Source organism: Mus musculus, chromosome 11 (genome assembly GCF_000001635.26).
Source record: "Mus musculus strain C57BL/6J chromosome 11, GRCm38.p6 C57BL/6J".
Taxonomy (NCBI): Eukaryota; Metazoa; Chordata; class Mammalia; order Rodentia; family Muridae; genus Mus; species Mus musculus.
In genome coordinates, this window is record NC_000077.6 from 50,126,242 (window position 1) to 50,148,580 (window position 22,339).

General features: G+C 49.2%; 1 protein-coding gene and 1 pseudogene across 8 annotated transcripts in view; one reads left to right on the top strand and one right to left on the bottom strand.

Moving 5' to 3' along the window:
* Nucleotides 641–1,677, bottom strand: Gm12194 (predicted gene 12194; annotated as a pseudogene).
* Tbc1d9b (TBC1 domain family, member 9B) overlaps nucleotides 4,818–22,339 on the top strand; it is a 41,727-nt gene continuing 24,205 nt past the window's right edge. For 4 of the 8 annotated variants that reach the window (XR_388552.4, XR_388553.4, XR_001780074.2 and 1 more), the window contains exons 1-6: nucleotides 4,818–5,315; nucleotides 9,584–9,694; nucleotides 14,142–14,260; nucleotides 18,786–19,014; nucleotides 19,862–20,120; nucleotides 21,780–21,987. Coding sequence is in view for 4 of the 8 variants with exons in the window: in XM_006534458.4 (XP_006534521.1) it covers nucleotides 5,198–5,315; nucleotides 9,584–9,694; nucleotides 14,142–14,260; nucleotides 18,786–19,014; nucleotides 19,862–20,120; nucleotides 21,780–21,987 (1,044 nt within the window). In the remaining 4 variants the exon portion in view is untranslated. The remainder of the gene's footprint in view (nucleotides 5,316–9,583; nucleotides 9,695–14,141; nucleotides 14,261–18,785; nucleotides 19,015–19,861; nucleotides 20,121–21,779; nucleotides 21,988–22,339) is intronic. The other 4 variants (NM_001290760.1, NM_029745.2, NM_001290759.1 and 1 more) reach the window with 2 other exon arrangements.

The window sequence follows — 22,339 nt, forward strand, 5'->3', positions numbered from 1 at the left end:
GGTAGATTTCTGTGAGTTCAAGACCAGCCTGGCCTACACAGTTCCAGGAGAGCCAGGGCTCCATATAGAGAGACTATCTCAAGGGGAAAAAGAGGCAGAGACAGAGACAAAGAGACAGAGGCAGAAAGAGACAGAGTGTGACTCTTAATTCTTTTTTATTTATAAGTTAAAAATTCCTTAATTTTTTATTCCTGGTACCACTACCACAATTTACAGGGCAATATACCTGATTTATTGAAAAGAAAAAGAAAGAAAAAGCTACAACAGATAAAAGACCTCAGGAGCATACATCTAATTGACCCTACATTGCATTAATCAATAGCTGCACTATTTGCAAACTGTGGCTTTGACAGTCCTGAACAAGAAGGGTTTCCTGTTTAAGCTGCAGTGACTTTTCTGACTATGGATCATCCTTCCTTCTGTGGCAGATTTTTACAGTTCTTCTAATGCATTTGGGATGACTGTCTCAAAGTAACCTGCAGCTTTCCTGACAACTCACAACACTCTCCTGCTAAGAACTGTAGCCATTTCTTTTTTCTTTTCTTCTGTATAGCCCTGGCTGTCCTGGAACTCACTCTGTAGACCAGGCTGGCCTCGAACTCAGAAATCTGCCTCCTGCCTCTGCCTCCCAAGTGCTGGGATTAAAGGCTTCTGTTTTATTTTAAAACCTTCTGCTACCATATCCAACACATCCACCTCCAGATCCACAGCCGCTGCCACAGGGACTGCCTGAGCTTCTGCCACCAAAACTGCCCCCCTTCATGGGTCCATAATTTGATTGTTGCTGTCCACTATAATTTCCAAAGTCATTATAGTTTCCACCACCACTATAGTCAATCTCCTCCTTCATTATAACCATCGTATCCTCCTCCTCCACCACCATATCCATCACCCTCGTTTCCATATTCTGGTCCACTACCTCCATAACCTCCTCTACTACTGTAACCAATATGACCACCATAGCTGCCACCATCCCCTCCAAATCCATTATATTCACCATCACCACCTCCATAGCTATCTCTGCTGCCACCACCTCCACCACCATAGTCTCCTCTTCCACCAAAGTTTCCTCCATGACCCATAAAGCTACCAGATCCACCTCCACAGCCTCTCTGTGATCCAGTAGACTGCATCTCTTGTTTAGAAAGGACCCTTTTCACTTCACAATTATGCCCATTAATAGTGTGGTATTTCTGAACAACAATTTTATCAACTGTATCATGATCATCAAAAGTTACAAAAGCAAACCTTCTTTTTCCCACTCTGCCTGTCTTCCATAATGTCTATGGTTTCAATCTTGCCATACTTTTCAAAGTAGTCTCTCAGGTTATATTCTTCCGTATCTCTTTAATACCACCAACAAAAATTTTCTTCACCATTGAATGGGCACCAGGCTTTACAGAATCCTCTCTAGAAACAGCTCTCTTCTGTTCCACCACACGCCCATCAACCTTGTGTGGCCGAGCACACATTGCAGCAGCCACCTCTTCAACACAAGAGTAGGTCACAAAACCAAAGCCTCTGGAACGTTTTGTTTGGGAATATCTCATTACCACACAGTCTGTAAGTGTGCCCCATTTCTCAGAATGTTCTCTTAAGCTATCATCTGTGGTTTCAAAGCTCAGACCACCAATAAACAGCTTCCTCAGCTGCTTCGGTTCCTTTGGATCATGGCCCCACCCCCAGGCCCCACCCCCCATCCCCCCAGCAGGGGCGATGGTTGCGCCGCCAGAGACACTTGGGATCATGGCCCCACCCCCCACCCCACCCCCAGCAGGGGCGATGGTCGCGCCGCCAGAGAGAGGCTGGGGGTGACTGAGTGGGGAGGTTTTACCTCCATTTTGAGACCGGACTCACCTCTTCCCACTCTAGTTCAATAGGGTACCGAGAGGAAGAGTGGCTCTTAATTCTTTTTTTGTTTGTTTGTTTGGTTGATTTTTTGGTTTTGTTTTTTTTTTTTTGGGAGGGGGGGTGGTTTTTTTGGTTTTTCGAGATAGGGTTTCTCTGTGTAGCTCTGGCTGTCCTATAACTCACTCTGTAGACCAGGCTGGTCTCAAACTCAGAAATCCACCTGCCTCTGCCTCTGCCTCTGCCTCCCAAGTGCTGGGATTAAAGGTGTGCACCACCACTGCCCAGCTATTCTTAATAAAATTATTTTATTGGTTCTCATCCAAAATAATTAAAAAAAAAAAACTTTCATTCAAATTTGTACACAAGGGCTGGGGAGAAGACTCAGCCGTGAGAGCACCCGCTGCTCGTGGGTGCACACTGGGCACACCCGTGGCACACTGGGCACACCCGTGGCACACTGGGCACACCCGTGGCACACTGGGCACACCCGTGGCACACTGGGCACACCCGTGCCCCCAGCTGGAGGGATCAGAGAACAAGAGGACTGATGGGGCCTCGGATTTCCAGCTTAGCTGAGAAAACAGAAGCCCTGGATTCAAGGAAAAAACCTTGTCTCTAGGAAGTAGGTAGAGTGTGATAGCAGAGAGGACCCAGTCCCTGACTTCCACACACATATGTATGTATGGTCATGCACACCTGGGCACAAATATGCCACATACTCAGGCACACAGGGAGGTAAAAATCTTTTAAAATGTGCACAGTGCTTGTGATAATATTATTAAGAGCCAAAAGGCTGAAATATCCATCCACTGGTAGATAACAAGATGTGGCATATCCCTCCATGCAATATTCAGCCATAAAATATAAGCCACGGTCATGCTACGGCGTGGATGGACCTTGGACATGTGATGGTGAGTGAAGAAGCCAAGCACAACAGGACAGATTACTTCGTTCACACTAAATAACCCGGGATAGGTAGGCCATAGAGGCAAAAGCAGAGTTGTGGTTATTAGGGACTGAATGGGAGAAGGCTGGGCAGTAGCTGTGATGTGGACAGGGTTACCATTCCAGATGATGGAAAGGAGCTGAAGTGCTAGATAATGTGGTTCACTGCTAAGCCCTGTGATGGTGTCAGAACCTGAATTTTGCACTTTTATCAATCAAGTGAATTTTATAAAATAAATTCACACAAAATAAAAAGAAAAAAGACATAGGCTTAGCACAGACTGAGTGCTCAATAAATATTATTTTCCTTATAAAAACTGGTCCTTACAGATTGTTCTCTGGGTCGGCTGCAGCACCTAGGAGTGTGGTAGATATGCAAAGACATAGGCAATGCCAACAGTCTATGTGTCAGCCTCAGATGTCCGAGGTCCAGCCATGTCTTAGCACCTCAGTGGCTGATATCTTATGGCTGGATGTTGCATGGAGGGATATGCCACTACTGTTACCATCAGCTGATGGACACGTCAGTCTCTTGACTCTTGAGTACACTAAAGTACACTCAAATTTGAAATAAGGATAGACGATCCTTTATTGCGCTCCAAGGTGGAACAAATACTTGCAGTTCTTAAATTACATTTATTTAGTTAATTATTATTTTATTTTACTTAGAAGTCAAAGGAACTTGCAGGAGCTGTTTTTCTCCTACCATGTGGGCTCTGAGATCAAAGTCAGGCATCTCACTGGTTCTCAGGTACTTCCAAATGCTTTTTATAAAATTATTATCATTCTTCCAAATTAAATTTTTTGTAGATTTCTATCTATCCATCCATCTATCTATCCATCCATCCATCCATCCATCCATCCATCTATCCATCCATCCATCCATCCATCTATCTATCTATCTATCTATCTATCTATCCATCCATCTCTCTCTATCTATCTATCTCTGTCTCTATCTCTGTGTATATGTGTGTGTGCATCCATGAGTGAATGCTATTGCTGTTAATTTCAGCAGCCAGAAGAGAGTATCAGATCCCCTGGAGCTGTAACCCCCCCCCCCCCAATCTCCATCTTTTGCTGAGCCATCCCTCAGTCCACTACTTCTAAATTATTTTTGGTCTAGAACTTGCTAGGTAAACCATGCTGGTCTCAACTTCACAGAGATATACCTGCCTCTGCCTCCCAAGTCCTGGGGTAAAGGTGTCTACCACCATGCCTGGCTTACTTCCGAAATCTTGAGGGTAGACTTCTCCAGAGAGCACAGCAGCATTCGTCTGCGCGTCCAAAGTCCTCATTGAGGACTTACTATCAGGACACATTAATACAATGGGCTGAGAATCCAGTATCTGAGAGATGATGAGTTTAGTTATGTTTCATACATGGATATCATACTCACTCCCTCATGGAGTAAGATGATGGACAGCCAGACTGACTGGTTGCTGTGTACTCTGTCAGGATAACCGGAGTATATTGTACTTCAAAGTTGTAAGGAAAGCCATGTCTTGAAAGCTGAGTCACAAGCCGCGTTTCAGAAGGTTGTGGCTCACTCTGGCTGTCACCCATTACATCTGCTCAAACCTCCCAGAATGAATTTATCTCTCCTTCCTTTTACCCTCCTGCCATGTCCAGGTGACATGGGGACAGCTCATACAGCTGTCTCCCTAGCCTTTACCAAAATAAATATGGTCCGCCCCTTTTGTCCAGGCGGAGTCATTTGCACCTTTGAGTCAGAAACTATCTTGTTCCTAATTGTTTAACCGGGCTCTAGTTCACAGAGCCCGCAGTAGCTAGTTTTGCTTCATGGTTCAGTGGCAGAAGCCCTGGGCTGGGATCTGAAGGTGAATTTGTACTGTCAGAGACTGCCGCCTTCAGGCCAGGAGAGGTAAGAGCAGGGCACTGCGCCCCTAGATCATACTGCTGTACGCTTATGAAAAAAATTAAGTGCTCATCTGTGACCTCAGCCTCAAGGCCACCCCAATCCATCTGTCAGATGGGGTGAGCGCACTTATTTCAAAGGGCACCAGCTGCGCTTCCTGACAACTGGGCTCTTGAGGATCCCAACCTTAGACTTGAGTCAAAATCCCGAGGCTGACCAGGCGCTGCTGTACCCTTCTCCAGACGCTTTTTGCCACATTAACTCGCCTGGGCTGCACAGTAGGCAGAGAGCATGCGATCCCCTCCAAACTGGACAGCGGCAGCAGGGCTGGAGGGGACTGCCAGGCCAGGAGAGGTCGAGGAGGGCGACGCTGTGAGCCAGCGCGGCCGCTAGGGGGAGCCAACCTTCGGGCCGACGTCTCGACCCCGCCCCAGCCTCTCGGCTCCTCTCGGCTCGGCTCGGGCGCGGCGACGGCGGCGCGCGCTTCCGCCTCACGGGCTCTGGCCCGGTGCGAGCGGCCGCGGGATGTGGCTCGGGCCCGAGGAGGTGCTGGTGGCTAACGCGCTATGGGTGACGGAGCGGGCCAACCCCTTCTTCGTGCTGCAGCGGCGCCGAGGCCACGGCAAGGGCGGAGGCCTCACGGGTGAGCGGGGCGCGGGCGGCCGGGCCTGTGCGCACCGGGCCTGGCGGGGCAGCAGGACGCGACCCGCGGGCACGCGCAGCGGCACAGGGGGGTCGGAAGGCGGGTGGGGAGGACGATCCCGGGACAGGCAGCAGGGGAAGGACACCAGTGGCCTCCGCCGGGACGTGTGCACAGTCCTGTAAAGTCACATAGCAACCAGAAGCCAGCAGGGTTCCCCAGCTCGCCCTCTGCCTCAGTTTCTCCAGCTGCCTCTGAGGGACCAAGTGGCATAAGCACACGTTTCCTTTTGCCCTCTTTACTCCTAGTTCACTGAAGAGTTGCCTCTTGGCGAAGACCAAAGATGCCCTGACCTCCCCTTCCTCCGGTCTCTCCTCACTTGATGCCGTCAGAGCTCCCAATTCAAAGCTTGTTTTTGCATATTTATCGGTATATATGAAGTGTCCCTCAGAGCTACCCCGGGTGCCTCTCGGGTATCTGAGCACTACCACTCACACAGAAGCAGCTGGAGTGGGAGCCTCTGACTTTGTGTGACATGTGGCATTGTGGGAATCTATTCAGCAGGACTTGTTGGAAGCCCCGTGTGTCCCAGGGCTTGTCAAGTACTCCAGATCCGGCCCTGCAGCAGACCCCTGTACGTGGACCCTTCTGGGTGCCAGATCTTTCAATATGGAAAGTGAATTTTCTGTGAATGCCCTGGTTTTGCAGGGTGGCAGCTGACAGTCCTGCAGATGCAGTTGGTGGCCTCACCTAGGTGACATCAGCTGCCAGCATCTCATGAGCTACACTTCTTAATGTGGAAGGGACTGTACCTTTTCCAAGAAAACTCAATGTTCCCTTCCACAATCAGGCTCCTTCCCGGAGGGCCAAGAGATGACTGGAGTTGATGCTAGGCCTGGCTCCAGGACCCAATGTTTATTGAGAGTTAGGTAGCAGCCCTCTTGAACAGCCCAGTGATCAACCTTGGAAGCTACCATAAGGCCACTGAGGAACACAGGGCACCGTGGGACAAGTCCCTTTTGTTCTAGCATTCATCTGTGTCCAACCGCCTCCCGCCTCTCAAGGCTGAGCGTCCAGACTACGGTGCCAGCCATTCTGTGAATTCCAAATCACATTGAGCCAGGTTTGTGCAGCCTGCCATGGCCATTGGGCCATCACAGCCTCCTGAGCACTGTATACCTAAGAGATTCATCAGGAACGCAGGTTCCTTCGAGCCTCTTTTCAAAACTGACCAGCCTGGCCTGGAGAAGTGGGCTCAAGGGCTGCAAAACCAAGGTTCAAATCCCAGCACCCATATGGTGGCTCACAACCATCTGTAACTTTGGTTATAGAGAACCCAATACCCTCTTCAGGCATCCATGGCCACCAGACACAAACATGTGCACAGATATACATGTAAACACATAATGATCTGGGCAGTGGTAGCTCATGCCTTTACTCTCAGCACTTGGGAGGCAGAGGCAGGCAGATTTCTTGAGTTCGAGGCCAGCCTGGTCTACAGAGTGAGTTCCAGGACAGCCAGGGCTATACAGAGAAACCCTGTCTCGAAAAAAAAAAAAAATGAATTAAGTCAGCCGTGGTGGTGCTTGGGAGGCAGAGGCAAGTGGATCTCTTGAGTTTGAGGCCAGTCTGGTCTATAGAGTGAGTCCAGGACAGCCAGGGCTACACAGAGAAATCCTCTGTCTTGAAAAAAAACAAAAAGGCCGGGCATGGTGGCACACGCCTTTAATCCCAGCACTCGGGAGGCAGAGGCAGGCGGATTTCTGAGTTCGAGGCCAGCCTGGTCTACAAAGTGAGTTCCAGGACAGCCAGGGCTATACAGAGAAACCCTGTCTCGAAAAACCAAAAAAAAAAAAAATAATAATAATTAATAATAATAATAATGTTTGCTAGTCTGAACTTCTCATTAAAGAGTGGGTGTGAGGAGGAGGGTCATCAAGTTAAGGTTTCAGGTCCTGCAATATGGCTCTGCCAGTAGTTTATGCAGAGAGAGACTAAAAGAATGTCCCCAAGACCCAAAGGAAAACCTCACCGTGAACGTTGAGAAGTTGACTCCGAACCATAGTAAGGCTTGAACGCACCTTTTTCTTTTGTTTTTGAGGTAGTCTCAACGATTTTAAGCTTTGGCAGGCCTGGAACTCATTACATAGACCAAGTTAGTCTTAAATTCACAGAGACCCACCTTCCTGGTGTGTACGCAGGAGCCCCTGCGTGTGTGGGCGGAGGCCAGGCGTGGACACGAGTGGCTCCTAGAACTCTCCTTCCACCTTGTGCTTTGAGATGCTTAGTTGGCCAGTGAACTCCAGAGTTCGTCTCTGCTCTGCTCCCCACACTCAGGTTACAGACACAAGTAGCCACATCCATCATCATATGGGTCCGGGGATTCGAACTCAGATCATCCTGCTTGCATGATAGGCATTTTGTTGCTGAGCCACTCTCTAGATCTCTAACTGCAATTTAAAATGACTATTTTTCTTTTTTTAACATTTTAGTAAAACAAATGAAAAACCGTTTGTTTGGATGTTATCTATTTTGTAACTGTCCATTGCATTTATTAAAGATGGGGGATCAGGTAAAAAATGGTAGGTTAGCAAAAAGTATTAAAAGTGAATAAGAGATAGAGTGGTTCTGTGGGCCGAGAAGACAGCCGCGGCATATTTTCAGATCCCACCAGACACAGCTACTTCCTCGAGAAGTAAGGAATACGTTTCAAACAGGAACAACAGGCAGGGTTTTTCGATTACATCATTATTTAAGTAATCAAGAGCAGGATCAGGCAGATGGTGGTAGGAGATAGGGGTTTCCTGCCCATTTGCCAGGAAATGATGATGTTGACAAAGAGCACTGCCACAAACTGTCATCAGGCCAAACGGTAAGTGGCGTGGGTCAGGAGAACTTGAAATGCCCTAAAATGCTTTGGTTCTGAGAAAGAAAGAAAAAAACAAACTTTGTAAAAATCTGATGATCCTGAAAATGTTTCCTTACCCTGTTCAGCCATGACTTTGAAGGCTGCCCCAGTTTTCCAGAATTGCAGGGTGCATAATTGCACATGACTTCCTGGGCTTGATACCGAGGGTGTTACAATGTCCTCGCTCTCTGAGGAACCAAAGTTCTCAGCCAGCAGTACCAGAAGGAGGGGACATTCTTAAGAGATGATCTGGCAGTCACTTAAAAGATAGTGTGGGGCCAGCAAGATGGATCAGAGGGTAAAGGGGCTTGCTGCATGGGCCTGCAGATGTAAATTCAGTACCCAGAGTCCATGGTGGAAAGAGAAAAACAGCTCCTGGGAGTTGTCCTCTGACCTCCTGTGTGTGCCACTGATAAAAATAAACAAAATAGTTATAAAAGATAAAGTGTGTAAGCTAAGTATACTGACCTACTGGTGATCCCACCGTGTGAAACAGACAGGGGGTCATAAGTTCAAGACTAGCCTGGGTGACACAGTTTGACCCTGTTTTAAAAAAAAAAAAAAAGAAAGAATGAAAAAGAAAAGGCACTGTGGTGTTTTATTATTTTAATTTATAACATTTTCTCACTTTAAAGAAAATATTTAGCTGGGGATAGAGGTCCGCCAAGATGCCTGCCTGCCTTATATAAACCCTGGGTCCGAGACACACACATTAAAGAGAGGTTTGACCTAACACCTAATTTGGGAGCCGACCAGCACACACACACTTCTGTTCCATCCCCAGCACCACATAAACCAGGCGTAGTGGCACATTTGTATAATGCCACCACCAGGGAGGGTAAAGGCAGGACGATCAGCTCAGAGTCATCCTTGGCTACTGAGTTTGAAGCCATCCCAGGATTCGTGAGACCATATCAATCAATCAACCAAACCTAATTTTCATTTTTCTGCAAAAAGAGCCTCCCAAAATTCTTTGAGCTTTGAGTCCCATGAAGCAAACATCTACTGCAGCCAGACATGGTGACAAAAACCTTTAACCCCAGGAAACAGAGGCAGACAGATCTTTATATTCAAGGCCAGCCTGATCTACTTAAGTCCCAGGCCAGCTGAGGCTACATAGTGAGGGCCTGTGTCAAAAGTCCTTTACTGTGAATATTTCTGAACCAAGAAAATAAATAGATGCCTTTAGAAGAAACAAGAGAAGTTTTGAGAGACTGGCTGGAAGCCTGTGAGTAGTTGGAAGTCTGGCAGTGCTGTGCGGCCTTGCCTATGCCAGGCCTTCCTGAGTTGGTCCCGTGTGAGCTGACTCAGGCGAGGCTTGGCCCCCCGGGCTCTCACCTTCCACCTCTCTGTCCACCCACAGGTCTTCTTGTGGGCACCCTGGATGTGGTGCTGGACTCCAGCGCCCGTGTGGCCCCTTACCGCATCCTGCACCAGACCCAGGACTCGCAGGTCTACTGGATAGTGGCATGTGGTAAGTACCCTGAATCATGAAGTTACACTGGGAGGGACAGGAAACCTGCATTCTTGATGGGGTGATGTCTACCAAGAACCCCATGATAAGAAGCTCCTGGGGAGTCAGGCCTGGACTTCACCAGAACCCCCGTTCTCTCAGTCTCCCTTGTCTCAAGGGAGATGTGGTTGGACCTCATAGGTCCATTCCTCACATTCACCAATATCTCCCTCACTGACATGCCCAGCATCTGGACACTCTTACACACGTGATAAGAAAGCTGGTTCATCTGGCAGCCTGGGTCCCCAGCTGAGGTGGGTCAAGGCAGCTCTTGGCCTTATTTTGGCTCTTACTAGGAACGAGGTCCTTTTTAATCAACAAGGTGACATATTTTCCCTTCTTTCTGCTCTGTTGATTTCACCGATGACGATGGGCCCCATGGAGAGTGCTAGAGAGCTGCCTTCTCTCCTGGGAATAGAAAGACCCGGATACCCTCACAGAAAGAGGGCCTCAGAGACGCTCACTCAGAAATGAACCCCAGTGCTATCCATCCTGTTCAGTGCAAAGCCTCACTAAATAGAAAAGCCCGTGAGAGAAGGTCATGTACTGATGGGTGGCTGGAACATTGAGACCTTCACCTTGCTTGTACTGGGCCTGGGATAATGGTTGAATCATCAGTGTTTGAGGGACCTTGTAGCTTATATTCGCCATGAGTGATGGGAGTCTGCTGTAGCTGCTGTGTTTCCATGAGGTGAGGCCGCCTACGCCAGAGCAGAATGATCAGGCCGACGCGGCTCAGTGTGCAGACAGCCTCAACTCCACACGGATACTTCAGCCCTCTCGCTTTTGAAGATGAGTAAAACAGTGGTCCAGAGCAATCCTGTAGCCTGTCTAGCATTTCAGAGTTGCAGGCCCAAGGCACCTGCCCCTGTATCAGCAGACACCTCTCTGGTTACAAGCCAGGCTCTTAACATCCCTGCAGGATCCTGGTATCCCTCGGTGGCCTGAGGTAAGAGGTCTCTAGAGTTTGAGGACCTCAGCCGGCCACAGGCTGTGTATGCCTATAATCTCAGGCTGAGGAATGAGGATCATGAATTTGAGACCAGCCTGGGTGACTTAGCACGCCTCCATCTCAAAATAAATAAATAGAAGCTAAGCGTACAGCTTGGAGGAATGGCTGTCTAGCATCATGAATCCCTGCATTCAGTCTTCATGCACCACGTAAACTGGGCATGGCGGTATGTACCTATAATCCCAGCACTTAAGAGGTTCAGGAAGGAGGATCAGGAATTCTGTGCCATCCTTGGTCCTATGGCAAGTTCCAGGCCAGCCTGGGCAACATGAGACCTTATTTAAAAAAAAAAGAAAAAAAAAAAGCCAGGCAGTGGTGGCGACACATTTCATCCCAGCACTTGGGATGGAGAAGCGGATCTCTGAGTTCAAGGACAGCCTGGTCTACAGAGTTTCAGGACAGCCAAGGCTTCACAGAAACCCTCAAAAAAACAATACATACATACATACATACATACATACATACATACATACATACATACATAAAATCATATAAATGACTAGAAGTGTAGTTATGTGGTCCAGCGCTTGCCTAGCATGTGTGAGACACTGGGAGGTTCAGCACAGAAGGAAATACGTAGCCCTTGCAGTTGGACCCCAGCTTCAGGGTGGAGGTTAGCTGGTCAAGGGATTAAAAGCACAGGCAGGTGGTAACCTGGACATAGACTCTCCACCCTAAGTGTTATATCCCTTCTTCCTTGGCACCCTTAACAGTAACGACTGTGTCTTTGTCAGCAAGTAAACTTTGAGAGGTCACTGTGCCTGAGGCCAAGTGGAGAAACCCAGCAGGACCCGAGAGCTCCTGGTTCTCAGACCCACGGGGGTCACCAGGAGACTACAGGATTAGTTTAGGAGAAAGGGGTTCTTTGAAGGTGTGATCCATCCCAGTAGGATCTGGGAACTTTATGAGCCTTGGTCACACACAGGGAGGCAAGGTACTTTAAACAAAATTAATTCAGTGTGTGTGCTCACATGTGTGTGTGTGCACGTGTGCTGTGTACACCAGACTGACTGTCCCAGGAGTTTTTAGGTGATTTTTCCCTTCTCTGCCTCTCTCCTCTCTGAAGGAGTCCTAGGATGACAGATACAGGCCATCAAACATAGCTCTTTACAGGGCTCCAGGGGATCAAACTTAGGTCATCCAGCCTGCTCACCCACTGAGCCATCTTCCCACCCAGCATGTTACTTAAGATGGGCCTTGAAGAGGATCTTCTCTGCCTCAGTGTCCTCTCTCAGGGAGGGTCAGGGAGTGGAGGGGGTGACAGGTGGCAGCCCCTTCAGTGGCCATGGTTCCTTGTGTTTCTTCTTTACCTGTCCTCTTGCACCAGATGCCATCCCTGCCCCAGCCTCGCCTGTGCCTACCTCCCCAACAGTCTGGGCACTGGCTCAGAAGCAGCTTGCCGACACCAAATGTCCTGCTGGAGTGTGCCGGGTAAATCAGTCTCGCACCTTGGTATTCAGGATGTCCGGGATCTGCCCACCTCCATCCCCAGACTCCTCCCTAGCTGTGTCCCGGTAGTCACACAAGGAGCACACCTGCAGTGTTTGTGATTTCCCACACCCCTCTGCTGCTTTCTGTGCAGAGTGTCCCTTCTCTGTTGATACTCACCAGATGTCACCTCCCCGGATTCCTCAGACCCACACATCCACTTCCCACTCTCCTCCTCCCCTGGGCGTGGCCTGGCTGCCCTATCAGGTAGAGGGAGGATGAGAGCTGGGTGCACCAGGCAGCTGGGCCGGCATTCTCACTTTGTCACTTCCTTGCTAGGTGGCTTTGGATAACTGACTGAACTTCTCTGTGCCCCGGTGTTATACTGTAAGGTATCTGAGGTGTCCTGGATGAAGTGAGCTCTGTGGACAATTCTGAGAACAGGAGTGACACTCAGTAATCTAAGCAGTTACTGCATCTTTTTCATCCCCAGTACCTGACAGAGATGGTATAGTTTGTGTCCTTAATATTAAACAAGTGACTGACTTTTAACTAAGAGATGTACACGTAAACATCAATAATCAAAACAGAAACAGGTGCAGACAGACAGAATGACAATTTGATCCATCTACAGTTGCTGGGAATGTGCATATAAAAGAGAATGGCCCTGGGGGCTAGAGAGGTGGCTCGGTAGTTAGAGCACTTGCCACCTTGCAGAGGACCCAGGTTCCCCGAACCTATGGTGGCTCATGACCAGCCCCGGGAGATCTAACCTCCTCTTCTGACTCCTGAGGGCACACAAGTGGTGCACATGCATGAAGATAAAACATTTATGTGCATAAATCTAATTTAAAAAAAAAATGAAATGATCCTGAGAGCTGCATTATATGTCAGCTTAACTTCTGAATGTGATGGTGGGTTCTTGGCCAGAAATAAATCCCTCTCTACCAACCGTAACCCTGTGCAGCAGGAGGAGGCAGCCATAAGACAAAAGCACAAAGAAAAGCCAGGAAGGGGAACTGGGTGGCTGAAGGGGCTTACAGAGAGATTGAGCCTGCGTGACTCACTGAGGTATCTAGTGCTTCAGGCTTGACTCCTGTCTTCTTGTGGCTGTCCTTCCCCAGGAGAGGCTCCGTGCTGTGAAGTTGCTTGTCTGATGAACTGCTTGAGTAAGAAGCAAACAAAGCATCCCTAGTGAGGGCAAGCCAGGCTACAGCACGGCCACGAGCAGAGCCATGGGTGGGAGGAGGTGGTGGCGACCACTAGGCCTAGTCAGGAAGGAGTCAAGGCCACCAGCACAGCTGGTACAAGAGTGTTCCAATTAGAGAAGGGTGTCTCCCTCAGTGGTGAAGAATTTTCCCAGAACACCCTACGCTCTGACCTTTGGTTCATAGGTCATAGTATATGGGCCTGGCCGTGACACGTGGCTGCTTTTCCTGCCAGGACCCATGAACTGCTCCACACCAGCACAGTTAAGACCACAGGTTGCTCCCTCCTCCCATCCTTTTTAGGCATCCATTCCGAAAGGTTTCCAGTCTAGGTTTCTTATTTCACCTCCCAGGGCTGCTCATTTAGACCCTTGATGGAAGCAGACAGCCCCACCCGGCCTGTGGGAAGAGCACTGTGCTTCCGTTTCCACTCTCCGTGCACTGCTCAGACAGATGCTGGGGAGTGGGGGAGGCCAGCTGAAGACAGTAGCTGTTTGCCTGCCCTGCAGGGACTCTGTCAACAACGGGACAAAGAAATCTGATAAATTTACCTGTTTACAGCCGCCTTGTAGATTGTCTCTAGAAGAACAGGAGTACTCTTGGTAGGGGAGGGAGGACTCTCACTGTAATAGAAAGTGTAAACAGGAGAGGCTCATCCTTGCCTTGGGAGGAGGGGGTCACTTGAATAGAGAGAGAGCACTGGGGACCCAGCCCTCTGCTTGAGTCTGAGCTCTGATTTCATCCACTCTCACTGAACTAGGTTCTTCCCGAAAAGAGATCACCAAACACTGGGAATGGCTGGAAAACAACTTGCTTCAGACACTGTCCATCTTCGACAACGAGGAGGACATCACTACCTTCGTCAAGGGCAAGATACACGTAAGGCCCATGTCCCACCGACAACCAACCCAGCTCCCTTTGTGAAGTGCTAGCGGCCACACACAGTTGTTGCTCCATATCTGTGGGATACAATGAATTCCATGGATTCAACCAACTGTGTGTCGAAAATATTTGGGGAAAAGGATTGTAGATTTACTGAACACTGTCAGTCTTTCCTAGGCAATACAGAAGAGCAGAGCATCCCTGCTGTGGTGCGTGTTGTAAGATGAGCTGAAACATGCAGGAGGGGGGACAGGCAAACTATCAACATACATAGATTTATATATCTCTGGGGGGTCCTAGAACCAGTGCCCTGAAGACTCCAAGAAATGGCTGTTTTGTCTATCCTGTCACATCTTTAAACAACTTGGTGTAGGTTTTGTTCCCATTTCACAGGATGAAAACTGAAGTCTTCTCTCATTTCTGATAGATAAAAGGGCCATGGACACGATTGTCCCTTGCTCTAGTTGGGATCTTGAATATCCCCCAAAGGCCCATGGTTGGTTCTCAGTCTGTGGTCTTATTGGAAGATGCTGGACCCTTTAGGGGGTGGGAACTCATGGAGGGCAATGAGGTGGATGGAGAGGTGCCCTCGAATGGGGATATTGGGACCCTGGTCCCTTCTACATTCTTTGCATTTTGGCCACAAGGTGGACAGGCCTCTTAGGCCACACACTTTCCACCATGGTATGCTGTGCCATCACAGGTGCAAAGCAACGAGATTCTGCAGCCATGGACTGAAAACTTTGGATCCATCAGACCAAATAAAAATAAGCCTGCTTTCCTTTTTCACTGAGTTGTCAGGCTAACAGAAAGCTGACCCACATACCTACAGAGCCCTTGCCTTAGCTGGCCTCTGGGGTCTGAAGGTTAGTCTAGAGTGTGTAGTTCTTCTGAAATGCCTTATACATATACAGATATGTAATTATGTTTGCCAGAGCCCAACAGGGAAAGACATTTAGAAATCTCTTTTTTTCTTGGTGGTTTGTTTGTTTGTTTGAAACAAGGCCTCTCTGTGTAGTCCTGGTTGGTGTGAAAGTCCCTATTTAGACCATGTAGACCAGGCTGACCTTGAACTCACAGAGCTCTGCCTGCCCCTGACCCCTGCAAGTACTAGGATTAAAGGCATGTACCACCATGCCCAACTCCTAGGTTTTTTGAGATACAAGTTTAGATAGTTCATGTTCATCCTGAACTTACTATGTAGTCAAGGGTAACCTTGAACTCGCCCCAAGTGCTGGAAACAAGACCTGCACCACTATACCCAGACCAAATAAAAAAAAATATCTTACAAGTTAAAAGATACATACCAAGCCGGGTGTGGTGGCTCACACCTTTAATCCCAGCACTCAGGAGGCAGAGGCAGGCAGATTTCTGAGTTCGAGGCCAGCCTGGTCTACAAAGTGAGTTCCAGGACAGCCAGGGCTATACAGAGAAACCCTGTCTGGAAAAAGAAACAAACAAACAAACAAAAAGATCCATACGTTTTTATGCTGATATTCTTGGGGTGTGCTCTGTGGCGTGTTGACAGATGCAGAGTGACTGACCCGTGTTGCTCCTATGCTTCCTGGAGCCTTGATTACCTCAAACACTGGGAGCAGCAGTGCCTCCCAGCCCCCTAGGAGGGAAACGCTTCTCCTTCCTCTGTAGTATGAGAACAATAATCTTACTCGAGTTTTCCAGTACTTTCTAAGTCCTTATTTTGCTATGTGCATTATCTTCAGGGGAGTTATTAAGTCATGTGTAGTATACTTAATGGAATATTTTATAGCCAAATAATGATTATGAAGCCAAGCATAATAGCACACACCAGTGATCCCAACACTCAGGAGGCAAATAGAAGCCTGTGAGCTCCGGGCCAGCCTGGGCTACATCGAGATTCCTAGAAGGACCCTTGGTGTGCAGAGTTTCTTGCAGTTTCTTTCAGCAAGCCTTGTGAATTCACTGTATTGGAACACCATAGACCAGGGAAGATTGGACTGAGTTTCTGAGCTCTTCTTTGCACATACTTGAGTTCAAGGCAGGACCTGGTCGGCTTATAGCTACAGGGAAACAGGCAAAGCCAAGCTGTTCCTCTTCTGTTGGGTAGTAGTAATGAAGCAGCCTTAGCACGTGTCTCCTAAATGCTTGCCCTAACAAACACATCAGAAGAACACTCAAGCTCAGGACGACGACCACACTAGCTTCAAACTCATAGCCATCTGCCTGCCTTGCCTCCTGAGTGCCACCATGCCCAGTTGCCCTAGTATCCTCTTAAAGGCATGTCCCCAATGACAGGATGTCCTCCCACTTGGCCCCCCCTCTTATGGGTCCACCACATCAACTCACAATAATGCTGTGACAAGGATGAGGTCTCTCAGCCTCTGGGGATCACAAGACAGTCCATGGAAATTAGGAAACATAAAATTGGAGGTGGCTGAGCAGGTAAAAACACTCACTTTACAAGCACCAGGACCGAGATTCAAATCCCTAGTACCCATGTAAATGCTGAGTGGCCCGTGGCAGCCCTCTGGAAATCGCAACACCGGAAGGTGGAGCAGCCTAGTGAGGCTAGCCAATCAATGGCTCTGGGCCCAAGTAGCAGACCCAGTCTTGATGTGTAAAGTGGGAAGCAATCAGGGAAGGCACCTGGCAGCAGCCTCCTGCCTCCACACACGTGCACATGAGTACACGTTCACACCTGTGAACATACACCAGGAAACACTTGTCTGGATGATAGTTGAAATGCTTATGTTGGAATTGGCAGCAGCAGTTCACAGAAGGGACCTGTAAATGTTAGGAAAGATGGGAGGGTGACAGTAATGTCCCATTTAGTAAGTTAGAAACTCCAGAGAAACCAGGTAATTAGACAAAGGAAGTAGAAATTCTTAGGCAAAAACTAATATCCTAAGAAAAAACAAGGGCTAGAAAGGTAGGGTGGTGGATCCAGAAGCAGATGGGGCCTGAGGCAAGGAGCCTTTAGTAAGGCCACGGAGACTGGAGACTGTAGAGCAGGCCTGGTGAAAAGAGGGAAGGATGGGCAGAAACAGCCATTTTCTGCCCTACCCTCTAATGTAACTTACTTGAGAGTGGAAAAGAAAGGAGGCTTAGGCCCTGTGAGAGGGAGCAGCCAGGAAAGGCACTTACTGTGAGTCCCACAACCCAAGTTCTGCTCTGAAACCCACGTAGGGGGAGGGAAGAACCGGCTTGGCTCAGTCGCTCTCACATGCTCATGCACGCACAAATGCATAATCCACCCTGTGATGCTGATGGGTAAGGCTGCATCCTAAAGGCTGACAACTGAGGCCATCGGGGAGAGCACCTCCCTGCTCCCTGCCTTTAGGTCTCCCAGGGGCCCCTCAACTGTCAGAGACTGAGCGCTACCAGCCAGAACCCAGGAAAGGCACCTGAAGGGCAGGACCACCTGTGATTCTAGCTCCAGGGAGGCCACCAACCTCTTTTGGCCTTCATGGGCATTGCTTTTACACATGCCTTACATTCACACACACAAATTTAAAAATACGTCTTTAACAAAAGGAAATGTCATAATGAAACCCACTTCTTTTTTTTGTTTTGTTTTGTTTTTCGAGATGGTTTTTCTGTATAGCCCTGGCTGTCCTGGAACTCACTCCATAGACTAGGCTATGATGAAATCCTTCTGCCTCTGCCTCCCAAGAGCTGGGATTAAAGGCGTGCACCACCACTGCCTGGCCTGAAACCACTCCTTTGTATGCTAATTTAGAAACTTAATCAACCAGACACTATTGCATATGCCAGAAAGATTTTGCTGATATAGCTATATTTTGCTAATATAGCTGTCTTTGTGAGGCTATGCCAGTGCCTGGCAAATACAGAAGTGGATGCTCACAGTCATCTATTAGATGGAACACAGGGCCCTTAATGAAGGAGCTAGAGAAAGTACTCAAGGAGCTAAAGGGGGTCTGCAACCCTATAGGAGGAACAACAATATGAACTAACCAGTACCCCCCAGAACAGCAGAGGATGGCCTAGTTGGCCATCAATGAGAGGAGAGGCCCTTGGTCTTGTGAAGATCATATGCCCCAGTACAGGGGAATGCCAGGGCCAGGAAGCAGGAGTGGGTGGGTTGGGGAGCAGGGCAGGGGAGGGTATAGGGGGCTTTGGGGATAGCATTTGAAATATAAATGAAAATATCTAATAATAAGAAAGAAAGAAAGAAAGAAAGAAAGGAAGGAAGAAAGAAAGAAACTTAATTGAGGGCCAGGAATGTATCTCTGATGTTAGAGTACATGCTGGGTGTGCATGCTGGTACCATATAAATCACAGCGAGTGCCTGTGATCTCAGCATTTGGGCAGTAAGACAAAAGACAAAAGGTTTGGCTACATAGAGTTTGAAGTCAGCCTAGGCTATGAGAGACTCCTAGCTCCTCCCTCGTTTTTTTGGTTGGGTTGTTTGTTTGTTTGTTTGTTCGTTTTAAAGAAGTCCTAGATTCTGGGTTCCTGGCCTCTTCTCCTTTCTGAGACTGTTCCAATATGCTCAGCGGCCCAAACTGTGTTGTCCCTCTAGGGCATCATCGCAGAAGAGAACAAGAACCTGCAGCCCCAGGGGGACGAGGACCCAGGGAAATTCAAGGAGGCAGAGCTAAAGATGCGGAAGCAGTTCGGCATGCCAGAGGGCGAGAAGCTGGTCAACTACTACTCCTGTAACTTCTGGAAGGGCCGCGTGCCGCGCCAGGGCTGGCTCTACCTGACCGTCAACCACCTGTGCTTCTACTCCTTCCTGCTGGGGAAGGAAGGTGAGGTGGGGCACAGGGCACCCCTTACCTCGTGCCCAGCTCCCCCACGCCTCAGACTCCCTGACCTCATTGCTGATCCAAAGCACCCACATGCCTATTCTCCCCCAAACCCATATGCCCCTGTCTCCCTGTGGTGGGAGCACCCAGGCAACACCTGTATCCAGCAGTCCACAGTGGCCTCCACAGTAGCTGAAGCCTCCAGTGTTGTGCACAGTGACACATCTTCCTTCAGTAGGTTTTGTAGAGCCTCAGGTACATACCACTGTCACCTGCTCATGGTCCTTTCCTGTAGAATACCCTGGCCTTGGGAGGCAAGTCACACTCCCAGCATAGCCAGCAGCTCCCTCTGCTGCTGTCACCCCAAAAGGAGCTTCCTATAGCCGGCCCAGTTGGCAGATATCAACACCAGTTCCTGAGCCCACCTCCCTCTGTACCCTCCTCCTCCTGCCCTTACTGTTTACCCGTCAGACCGCAATGGCCAGTCACCATCTCTGTGGAGGCTGGTATCCTGTTCTGTGCCAATCCTACCATATTGTGACTCAGTCCATACCCCAGTGGGGCTCCTCACAGCCAGGATCTGAGCTAGCTCTCTGCATATCTGTCCCTTTCAGGCCTTATCCACTCAGGTAAGGCATTCACTGAGGAAGGTTAGGCTTGGAGCAGCAGTGAGCCCGACGAGCTGTACCTCTTTGTGGATCCCTTGTCCTAGTGTGACTAGGCTCAGACGTGGAGGGGTGGAAGTAAGCAGTATCCTTAGGGAGCAATTCAAGGGAGCTTCTGAGAGCAAATGGTGGGTCTCTCCTTGCCGGCTTGTCATGGATGGTGTGTTTGTCCCTGTGGTTATCAGTGAGCCTGGTGGTACAGTGGGTGGACGTCACACGCCTGGAGAAGAATGCCACTTTACTCTTCCCCGAGAGCATCCGTGTGGACACACGGGACCAGGAGCTGTTTTTCTCCATGTTCCTAAACATTGGCGAGACCTTCAAGCTTATGGAGCAGCTGGCCAACCTGGCCATGCGACAACTGCTGGACAGCGAGGGCTTCCTGGAGGACAAGGCCCTACCCAGGCCTATCCGGCCACATAAGAACATCTCAGCTCTAAAGCGGTACGCCACCCTCCCGAGGAGTGGGGAGGTCCCACAGCAGTGAGAATGATCACTTTGGGGCCAGGTCCACAAACCCTGCCAGGTGTCCAGCACGTGCTCTCACAAGCCCACTACCTGGGAAGGAAGCCAGCAATTAGACAACCATGACAGTATTGTGTAGGTAGAGCCACATATAAGGAGGGAGTCTTACCATCTCTTGGTCTCATATCAGGGTGCTGAGTGACAGAGAAGTCCCTCATTAAGAAGCAGTGGACGGGGGTTGGTGAGATGGCTCAGCAGGTAAGAGCACCTGACTGCTCTTCCAAAGGTCCTGAGTTCAAATCCCAGCAACCACATGGTGGCTCACAACCATCTGTAATGAGATCTGACGCCCTCTTCTGGTGTGTCTGAATAAATAAAAAGGAAGGAAAGAAGGAAGGTAGGGAGAGAGAGAGAAAGAGAAAGAAGGGCTGGTGAGATGGCTCAGTGGGTTGGAGCACCCGACTGCTTTTCTGAAGGTCCGGAGTTCGAATCCCAGCAACCACATGGTGGCTCACAACCATCCGTAACGAGATCTGACTCCCTCTTCTGGAGTGTCTGAAGACAGCTACAGTGTACTTACATATAATAAATAAATAAATCTTTAAAAAAAAAAAAAAAGAGAAAGAAGCAGTGGACAGTAGAGCTAGAATATAAACCAACTTAGGCAGAATATGCTGAGGGCCCAGGAGGCTGCATCTAGGAGTCTTAGGTAAATGAGTCCTGGAGTTGCTGGCTTTAGTATCATGGATCTGAGCCCTCAGGCCCAAAGCTAGCAAAAGACAAGCTAAGATAAAGCTGAGGTCCTTGGTTGTGACTGGGGAATGGATCATGGTGGCCAGTGCAGCAGTTCACTTCTGTTTGGGCCCCAGGTTTCAGCCTTACAGGACATCCATTCACTGGAGATTGCAGATGGTTCCTTGGACTCCAGAGCCAACTGAACTCAGCACTGGAATGTTTTTTAGTCCAATTATTTCGTGGGCTGCACCCCTTCACCAGGTTGCAGGCCCACGGTGCACCTTCTAAATCAGGATGTTGTGCAACACTCTCTTGATGGGAGTGTGACCGTGCAGAAAGATAAGCAGCAGTGCTTGGCAGGCAGTGTCCAAAGCTGTACGTCTGGGTACATGTTCAGGCTCTGGTTAGGGTGCCAGCAGCGCAGGGCAGATGAGAAGCTGTCCTGGGAGCTAGTAAGATCCGTCTCTGGTCATAGACCCAGAACAGGCATGATCAGGCTGCATTTCCCTGCAAGAACCAGCATGCAATCTGATTTAGCTCAACTGCTCTCTGCTGGGGCGTCTTGTCTGGATTTTAAGGTGGTGTTAGCTCTTCCCTGTGTGGGGAAGAAGCTCGGGGCCCATGTCATGCTGGCCCTGAGCCAGGCAGGACACAAGCAACTCCAAGGACTGCCTGTCCTTCAGAACCAAGTGGCAGGGCCTCTGGATGGCCCTTCAAAGCATCCAGCCTCAAGAGAACACTGTGTTCTGTCCCTCCCTAATGCGTGGTGTATAAAAGCCATATCTTTTCTTGAGCTCCAGTTCCCAGGCATGAGTTGCTCAGTGGAAGACCCCAAGGATCTGGAATCCAGTGTGGAAACAGAAAATTCTTGCCCTACCCTGAATTTCCACTTTGTTTCCTCAGAGACCTAGATGCCCGAGCCAAGAATGAGTGCTACAGGGCCACGTTCCGGCTACCCAAAGACGAGCGGCTGGATGGCCACACAGGCTGCACCCTATGGACGCCATTTAACAAGCTACATATCCCCGGCCAGATGTTCATCTCCAATAACTACATCTGCTTTGCCAGCAAGGAGGAAGATGCGTGCCGCCTCATCATACCCCTGAGGGAGGTGAGCATCTCTGCTCTAGTTGCTCTTGGGGCAGGCTGCTCAGTATGGAAGCTGGCCAATCCTCCACACCACAGCCAGGTGGCTCCAGGCCTTCTTACTCAGGAGAGAGAGCTCCATGATTGTCCTTTAGGTCTCACTCCCAGACATGTCCTTCATGCCTTTCCTTTGCTAAGTGACAGTCCGACATCCATTGCCCAGGTAGACCTGGAGTCATCCTTGGTCTTAGCTGCTTCCTGGTTATCGCATCCTAATCAGAGATGTCCTGACAGGAGTCTGTCCCTTCCTCTCCACAGCCACCAGACAGGACACCACTGTCTCCAGGCCTCCTCAGGAAAGTTCCAACCACATCTAA